Source organism: Amblyraja radiata, chromosome 20, assembly GCF_010909765.2.
Source record: "Amblyraja radiata isolate CabotCenter1 chromosome 20, sAmbRad1.1.pri, whole genome shotgun sequence".
In the NCBI taxonomy this organism is placed as follows: domain Eukaryota; kingdom Metazoa; phylum Chordata; class Chondrichthyes; order Rajiformes; family Rajidae; genus Amblyraja; species Amblyraja radiata.
Genome location: NC_045975.1, coordinates 14404201 through 14413752, shown reverse-complemented (window position 1 = coordinate 14413752; position 9552 = coordinate 14404201). Strand labels below are relative to the sequence as shown.

The 9552-nt window shown below is 51.0% G+C and overlaps 1 protein-coding gene across 1 annotated transcript; it reads left to right on the top strand.

The window, feature by feature from the left end:
• Positions 1 to 7782: 7782 nt before the first annotated feature.
• On the top strand, positions 7783 to 9185 carry LOC116984464 (vegetative cell wall protein gp1-like; the record flags this gene model as incomplete). The annotated part of the gene is given in 6 exon segments (XM_033038589.1): positions 7783 to 7945; positions 8070 to 8221; positions 8223 to 8313; positions 8438 to 8506; positions 8881 to 9003; positions 9136 to 9185. Coding segments are annotated over 6 exon segments (648 nt in total), but the record flags the coding sequence as incomplete, so codon positions are not given.
• Between the last annotated feature and the right edge of the window lie 367 nt (positions 9186 to 9552).

The following is a 9552-nucleotide window of genomic DNA, read 5'->3' as shown; positions in this document are numbered from 1 at the left end:
ACCGGCCGGTTGCCCTGACTCCAATCCCTATGAAGTGCTTCGAAAGGCTGGTCCTCTCCCATATTAAATCCAGCATCCCTGCCTCACTGGACTCCCATCAATTTGCGTACAGGGCAAATAGATCGACAGAGGATGCCATCTCTCTGGCCCTTCACACTGTCCTGACTCACCTGGACAGACAGGGGACGTATGTGAGGATGCTCTTCATTGACTATAGCTCTGCATTCAATACGGTCATCCCCACCAAGCTCACCACCAAACTCCACCAGCTAGGCCTCAGCTCACCGATATGCGCTTGGATCCTGAACTTTCTCACGGAGCGACCGCAGGCAGTGAGACTGGGCCCGCACCTGTCCTCCACCATCACCCTGAGCACCGGCACACCACAGGGTTGTGTTCTAAGCCCCATGCTCTACTCCCTCTTCACTCACGACTGTGTCCCTGCATTCGACACCAACACCATCGTGAAGTTTGCAGACGACACAACAGTGATTGGGCTGATCATCAACGGTGATGAAACAAACTACAGAGCGGAGGTGCAGAACCTGGCGGACTGGTGCGCCAATAACAACTTGGCACTAAACACCTCCAAGACCAAGGAGCTGATTATTGACTTCAGGAGGTCCCATTCTGGAGTATACGCCCCAATCTCCATTTACGGGGAAAGTGTGGATAGAGTGTCCAGCTTTAAGTTTCTGGGCACTCACATTTCAGAAGACCTCACATGGTCCACAAACACCGCCGCACTGGTCAAGAAGGCACAGCAACGACTGTTCTTCCTGAGGACATTAAAAAAGACTGGTCTGCCCCAACAGCTGCTGACAACGTTCTACCGCTGCACCACAGAGAGCATACTAACGTATGGCATCTCTGTGTGGTATCTCAGCTGCACGGATGCGGAGAGGAGAGCTCTTCAGCGCGTCGTCAACAGAGCGCAGAGGATCATCGGGACACAGCTACCAGCCTTGGAGGGCATCTACCACACGCGGTGCCTCAGGAAGGCCGTCAGCATCCATAAGGACTCATCACACCCCTGCCACGGTCTGTTTCAACTACTTCCCTCCGGCAGACGTTACAAGGCCTTCTACGCCCGAACCTCCAGACTCAGGAACAGTATTATCCCAAGAGCAATTGCGGCTCTGAACCGGCCCTAATGAGTTCCCCCCCACCCACTCCCTTTGGACAGTCTCCCTCAGATGGTCACGTCAATCAATTCAGCTTGCTTATTTATGTATTGTATTTATTTACCTTTCTTGTACATCAGTGGAGCTGCATACTAAATCTCGTTGCACTGACGTGCAATGACAATAAAAGATATATTATTATTATTATTATTATTATTATATTATGCAGCATCTTCAGGATATGTTACTGAGAGGATTATTTGTCAGTAACAAAACTTCTAATCAGGTCAGCACAGTGGTGCAGAGGTAGAGTTGCTGCCTTACAGTTCCAGCGACCCTGGTTCGATCCTGACTACGGTTGCTGCCTGTTTGGAGTTCGTACGTTCTACCTGTGACCAAGTTGGTTTTCTCCAGGTGCTCTGGTTTCCTCCCACATTCATTCGGGTTTGTATTTAATTTGCTTCTGTAAGTTATCCCTAATGTGTAGGATGGAACTAGTATACGCGTGATCGCTGGTCGCAGTGGACTCGGTGGGCCGAAGGGCCTGTTTCCGTGCTGTATCCCTAAACTAAACTATACTAAACTAAACAAAGGTCGCGGATTTCCTTGATTTGCCCTGGAGAAATCTGGAAGCCAGCACACCATAGAAAGACAGACGGGTGTGTAGGTTAAATGGCTTGGTGTATGTGTAAATTGTCCCAAGTGTGTGTAGGATAGTGTTAATCTGCGGGGATCGCTGGTCAGTGCGGACTTGGTGGGCTGAAGGGCCAGTTCCCGCGCTGTATCTCTATACTAAATTAAAAGCAAGAAACCATTGACAGCAACTTCTGGATTTCCATGCCCAGCTGCGCATCTTGCTTACTGTGGAGATTGCTGATAGTTCCCTGGTGTAAAGACAGTGAAGGTTCACACTGTCACCACAACCACAATATCTGAGCCCACAATTTATCATCATTTGCAACGACTGCATTACTTTTAAAACATTCATTGTCATCCAAACACTGATCGGACAAATTACCACCTGATCATTAACAAAATCAAGTATACCTAGTAATAAATACCACCTGATCATTAACAAAATCAAGTATACCTAGTAATAAAGAAATTAGTGATAATGAAGAAGGGTCCTAACCCGAAATGTCATCTATTATTTTTCTCCAGAGATGCTGTCTGACCCGTTGAGTTATTCCAGCTTTTTGTGTCTATCTTTGGTTTAAACCAGCATCTGCAGTTCCTTCCTACCGAATTATTATTTTAAATCATCTTTCAAATCCGCTCTGGCTCCAAACACAACTTAACTGAGCCATTTCTCGTTTGACGTTCAAATATTCAAAACTTTTCCTCCATTTTTTCAATTGCCTTAAAATGTTGGCAAAATTGACACTATTAACAATGGTATTTGTCACAGTGGCAGATTTGTTTGACCTGGTCTTTGACAGGATTAAGCTTCGGTTTGACACGCTGCAAAGTCTTTGTCTCTTTTCTTGCTTGCGCTGTTTCATTTTTAAAGCTCGCAAATCATTTCTAATCATTGGTTTATGCTGAGATTTCCTCTCTGCGAGTCAAAGTGGCAATTTCCAGAAAATCAGTTATTCTACGCAGCACTGAATACAAAGTGAAGAGATTAACTTCCCACAGATTTCACACTAGCCACCACATTGCAAAATTGCTCCTTCTTTAAAGAGACTTGATCTATTCTGAGCAAGACTATGTAGAGATTAAAAATCAACAAAGAATTGATTTTAATGCATCACTTTTCTGTTCTGGTTATAATCAGGCATAAATTTCTGAAGCAAAGGAAATATTGTCATTTATCCCATTTGGTGGGAAGCTTATGGATTGTTTATATGGCAAAGGTTATTCTTGATGTTTGTGCAGCCTTGTGGTAATGCACTGAATGTGAATATCTTCTAAATGATTTAATAATATAAAAAATAGAGAACTAATGGCTTGAGTTTGCAATGATACATACTTTCCAGGTGAATTGTACCACTGCTTTGACACTTCCTAGGTCTAAACTCATTTTTCATTGAAAGTTCACAAAATAATAGTGTAAATGAATCACACAGAATAGAAATGGGCCCTTCAGTCTGTGCTAATTATCAAGCATACATTCACCAAGCTGTCATCAGAAGGAAATATGGTTCTCCCCTCTGCTGTCTTAGATGGATCTCTCTCCTGCATCTTCTGTATGCCCCTAGTTCTGCTCTTGCTCCCCTTTCCCACATTTGGAGCAAGGATAGAGGTCTCCAGGTCCTTATCTCTCACCCCACCAGCCTTTACATCAAACACACCATTCTCCGGCAATTCAGCCACCTTTAATGTGATCCCACCGCCAGTCACGCCTTCCCATCACCACCTCTTTCTGCCTTCTGTGGAGACTACTCTCTCCGCAACTCACTGGTTCACTAATCGCTTCCCTTCCAAACTATCCCCTCCCCAGGTACATTTCCTTGCAACCACAGGAGCTGTAACACCTCTCCATATACCTCATCCCTTACTTGCATCCTGGGATGCCAGCAGTCCTTCTAGGTTCACATGCAGCTCCTCATTTAATGCATTCGTTATTCCCAACATGGCCTCCATTACATTGGCAAGTCCAAGCCTCGAATAGGCAACCACTTTGCTGAACTCAATCCACTCAATTAGCACTCAATCCACCAAGGCCTACTGGAACTAGAAGTTGCTAACCATTTTAACTCCCCTTCCCATTCCCACACTGACCTTTCTGTTCTGGGCCTCATCCATTATCAGAGTGAGGCCACACGCAAGCTAGACCAATGGCACTTCGTACTCTGCTTGGGTAGCTTACAACCTAATGCTATGAACATTGATTTCTCCAATTTTTGGTAACACCTCCAACTAACACCCTCTTTCCCCCCTCCCTTTCATATGCTTCATCTGGATTTGCATCCATTTCTCCCCTTCCAACCATCCCCAGCACTGACCCCTTCCTCTGGATTCACAATTTGCACTCCTTCTACCCTTATCTCACTGTTTTTTGTCATTTCATCTCTGGCTTTTGTCCAACAATTTGCCAATTAAAAGCCTCCCTTATCTGTAGACACCTATAACTTGCCATGTTTTGTCCTGCCCCTCCAGTCTACAAACATTCTGCCCCTCACCACAAGCAGTCTGAAGAAGAGACCAGACCCAAAACATCACCTATTCACGTTCTCCAGGGATGTGCCTTCGTTTGTAAACCAGCATCTGCAAATTCTTCTGTCGTCATATTTTTCTGCGTGCTTTCCCTTCTCCACAGATTCTCCGTGTCCTTAATACACCATGAAAATACGACATAAGCAATCCTACATTTTAGTTTTCATTCTTGCAATGGTTTTGCGCATATTGCAATTACCCGCATATTGCAATTACGAGCGTTCATGATACCTCCAGCACTAGAAAAGAAAAATTGCAATGTCAATTAATGTAAGATAAAACGTCCAAAATCTGATCTTGATACTGACGTAAAATGTGTTATGAGAAGTTAGCTGTGGTCAATACAAAATCAATGCCTCTCAGTATATTAAACGATATGTGTTCAAAGCCCACATAAAGATCAATTAAGAAGAATGACCTAATTACAGCCCTTCTATTCATTTCAACAATGCTCCAAACCATCTATTGCACTGGTATGAGTTTCGGCACTACTTCATGGTGCCAAAGTAGAACATCAAAGTTTTCTCCATATTGTGAAGTCGTAATTGTAAAATATCATCTGGCATGCACCTCTGATCAAATGTACAAGCCAGTTCGTATCCACTTGAAAGAGACTTATGAAGAGATGGAACATAGCTGGCGATCATAGTGTGAATATATTTATTATGGCACTCACTCTTTAAGAATGTTATTCTTTTAAATCTATGTCAAGTATATGCACAAAGAATAAATAACAAAGTTGACACGGTTAAGCTAAAAATACAAGTTGCAGATATCTAATTCTTCTGATCAAGAGTACAGGATTTATAAATGTGGTGCTGCTCTTCTTGATCAAGAGTTGTTTGAAGTATTGATATTTGACTGTGTGCCAATTATCTGATGCCGTTGTGCATGTTATTATTTTTGCTCCATTATGATCTGACAGGCTGTGTTACATCCGCATGTAAATTAATGCATTATGACGTGATTAGCTATACTAATTAGAAATTATATAAAAGTATTTGGAAAGAGTGACATGACTAATTGAGGGATAGGAACTATATTCACACGGAATAAAATAGAAAAGATCGGTCATTTTAATAGAGATGTTTTGTTCACCACCTACAAGAGAAAAGGCGGATTTGTACACAAATATTAAACAATTCCAGTGAAGAGCATAGAATAATGGCAAAGAAATATGTATATAACTACCCTAAAGTAAACAGTTAAAAAAGAGGTGCAGAAACTAAAGCAGTTATATTAAATAATTATTCAATCCTTGTTTCCCACCTAATTTAGAAGAATATTCTTAGCATTGTAATAATTTCCTTCTTAACTTTTATTTTCAATCCCATGCTTTTTCTTCAAGCATTTTGATGCTTTCTCCCACATTCACTTCCATTATCTGTTCTGGTTCATTTCCCATTATTGAATCTGGCTGTGCTCTATTTTTGCTAGGCATTTTGATTACAGGGTCAAATATGAGGTCTTACACACATCTATCTATCTATCTATCTATCTATCTATCTATCTATCTATCTATCTATCTATCTATCTATCTATCTATCTATCTATCTATCTATCTATCTATCTATCTATCTATCTATCTATCTATCTATCTATCTATCTATCTATCTATCTATCTATCTATCTATCTATCTATCTATCTATCTATCTATCTATCTATCTATCTATCTATCTATCTATCTATCTATCTACTATTAAAACTCTATGGCTGCCGCCTGCCGTCTGGCTGCTGCCTGCCGTCCGGCTGCCTTTCTGCCTTTGATTCATTGCCACGCCGAATCCAGACGCTCAATCGCCGAGATATTTTCCATTTCGGTAGAGATTTCACTTTTCTTTCTAAGTAACCACTCCTCATTACATTTCGTCGTGTTTAAGTACACGTTTTTAATCAAATCCTTCTCCCCCCCACTCACTCATTTTGTCGCCTCCTGCTGGCCAGCGACCATAACGGCTGCTGGCGCCCGCATCTCGCCTCAAGGACGCCATTTAAAACCAGCCGCACTGCTCATTCCTGAGCCGCTTGAGTTGGAGGACCACGTCTCCCGTGGGGACTATGGGTAGGGAACGGCTGCGTTGGGGGAGCAGACCCAACGGGTCTGCCCTTGGTCTAGTATATTACTAAAAGTCTGTTCTTGACCGGTTTTGGCCTTCTGTGCTGCGATTTCCGAGAGAACGCCGCCATCTCCGGCCGTCATTTTTGGCCACCTCGCCCAGAGCCCTTCTCCGCCGCATGTGTGCGGGGGATTTTTCCCGTCGATGAAAAATGACAGAGATATGAATGTTTTTACAAAATTCCCCGTTCTCTCTGCTGCCCCTGTTGGAGGGAGGGGGAGGGACTATAAAACCAGGAAATGGTGTGCCTCAATCAGTCTCTGCAAGTGGTGTGCCTCAATCAGTCTCTGCAAGTGGTGTGCTTCAATCAGAGCTCTGAATAACACTGAACAAATGTCTCCACAGCTGTGTACCCATAATGTGGTTTGAAAATGAAAATATGGTTAGTTTGAGGAAAAAAGCACTGCCTGCAAATGGTTGATTGGGTTGAAGTAAAAAGGCACTCTCTCTCTCTCTCCCCTCCTCTCTCTCCCCCCACCTCTCTCTCTACCTACCTCTCTCTCTCCCTATACCTCTCTCTTTCTCTCTACCCCCCTGTCTCTCTCCCTTTCTCTCTCTCTCACCCCTCCTCTCTCTGCCCCCCTCTCCCCATCTCCCCCCTCTCTCCACCCCCCCCCCCATCCCCCCCTCCACCCTCCCCATCCCCCCCTCCCCATCCCCCCCCCCTCCTCTCCCCCCCTCCTCTCTCCCCCCCTCTCCTCTCTCCCCCTCTCCACTCCCCCCCTCCTCTCTCCCCCCTCTCCTCTCTCCCCCCTCTCCTTTCCCCCCCCCTCCTCTAACCCCCCTCCTCTCCCCCCCCCTCCTCTCTCCCCCCTTCTCCTCTCCCCCCCCTCTCCTCTCCCCCCCCTCTCTTCTCCCCCCCTCTCCTCTCCCCCCCCCTCTCCTCTCCCCCCCTCTCCTCTCCCCCCCTCTCTTCGCCCCCCCTCTCTCGTCCCCCCCTCTCTTCTCCCCCCTCTCCACCTCCCCCCTCCTCTCTCCCCCCTCTCCTCTCTCCCCCTCTTCCTTTCCCCCCCCTCCTCTAACCCCCCTCCTCTCCCCCGCCCCCTCCTCTCTCCCCCTTCTCGTCTCCCTCGGGCATTCCCCCCTCTCCTCTCCCCCCCCTTGCTCCTCTCTCCCCCCTTCTCCTCTACCCCCCCCCTCTCCTCTCCCCCCCTCTCATGCTCCCCCCTCCTCCTCTCCCCCCCCTCTCCTCTCCCCCCTCTCTTCTCCCCCCCTCTCCTCTCCCCCTCTCCACGCTACCCCCTCGCCTCCTCTCTCCCCCCCTCTCTCTCTCCCCGCCTCTCCTCTCTCCCCCCTCGCCTCTCTCCCCGCCTCTCCTCTCCCCCCGCTCTCCTCTCCCCCCTCCCCCCTCTCCTCTCCCCCGCCTCTCCTCTCCCCCCCTCCTCTCCCCCCGCTCCTCTCTCCCCCCCCTCCCCTTCCTCTCTCCCCCCTCTCCTCTCCCCCCCCCTCTCCTCTAACCGCCCTCCTCTCTCCCCCCTCCTCTCCCCCCCCCTCCTCTCTCCCCCCTCTCCTCTCTCCCCCCTCTCCTCTCCCCCCCTCTCCTCTAACCGCCCTCCTCGCACCCTCCTCTCTCCTCCTCTCCTTTCTCCCCCCCCTCTCCTCTCTCCCCCCCTCTCCTCTCTCCCCTCCTCTCCTCTCCTCTCCCCCCCCTCTCCTCCACCCACCCCTCCCCCCCCCCCCCCCCCTCTCCCCCCCCCCTCTCTCCTCTCCCCCCTCCTCTCCCCCCCTCTCCTCTCCCCCCCCCCTCTCTCCCCCCTCTCCGCTGCCCACCCTCCTCTCCCCCCTCCTCTCTCCCCCCTTCTCCTCTCCCCCCTCCTCTCTCCCCCCTCTCCTCTCCCCCCCTCTCCTCTCTCCCCCCCTCTCCTCTCTCCCCCCTCTCCTCTCCCCCACTCTCCTCTCCCCCCCTCTCCTCTCCCCCTCTCTCCTCTCCCCCCCTCTCTCCTCTCCCTTCCCTCTCCTCTCTCCCCCCACTCTCCTCTCCCCCCTCTCCTCTCTCCCCCCCTCCTCTCTCCCCCCTCCTCTCCCCCCCTCCTCCTCTCCCCCCTCTCCTCTCCCCCCCTCCTCTCCCTTCCCCCCCCTCTCCTCTCCCCCTCCTCCTCCCCCGCACTCTCTCCTCTCCCCCCTCTCCTCGTCTCCCCCCCTCCTCTCCTCCCCTCTCACTCCTCCCCCCTCTCCGCTCGCTCTCCCCCCCTCCCTCTCTCCCCTCTCCTCCCCCCCCTCTCCCCCTCCTCTCGTCTCCCCCTCTCCTCTCCCCCCCTCCTCTCCCCCCTCTCCCTCGTCTCCCCCCCTCTCCTCCCCCCCTCTCCTCTTCCCCCCTCCTCTCTCCCCCCTCGCCCTCCTCTTCTCCCCCCCTCTCCTCTCCTCTCCTCCTCTCCTCTCCCTCTGCTCTCTCTCCCCCCTCTCCTCTCCTCCCTCCCTCTCCTCCTCTCTCTCATCCCCCTCTTCCTCCTCTCTCTCCTGCTGCTCCTCTCCCCCCTCTCCTCTCCCCCCTCTCCTCTCCCCCCCTCTCCTCTCCCCCCCTCCCCCTCCCCCCCATCCCCTCCCCTCCCCCCTCTCCTCCCTCCCCCCTCCTCTCTCCCCCCGTCCTCTCCCCCCCCGGGGCCCCTCTCCTCCCCCCCTCTCCTCTCTCTCCCCCCCCTCTCTCTCCCCCCTCGTCCCCTGCCCCACTCCGGTCTCCCCCCCTCCTCTCTCCCCCCTTCTCCTCTCCACCTCTCCTCTCTCCCCCCCCCTCTCTCCCCCCCCTCCCCTCCCCCCCTCCTCTCTCCCCCTCCTCCTCCTCCCCCCTCTCCGCGCCCACCCTCCTCTCTCCCCCCTCTCCTCTCCCCCCCCTCCCTCTTCCCCCCCCTCCTCTCTCCCCCTCTCCTCTCCCCTCCCCCCACTCTCCTCTCCCCCCCTCTCCACTCCCCCTCCTCCTCTCCCCCCCTCCTCTCTCCCCCCTCTCCTCTCCCCCGCCTCTCCGCTGCCCCTCTCCTCCCCCACCTCTCCCCCCTCCTCTCTCCCCTCTCCCCCCCCCGCTCCTCCCCCCTTCTCCTCTCCCCCTCTCCTCTCTCCCCCAGCTCCTCCCCCCTCTCCTCTCCCCCTCCTCTCTCCCCCCTCTCCTCTCCCCCCTCTCCCCCCTCCTCTCTCCCCCCCCTCTCCTCATCCCCCTCCT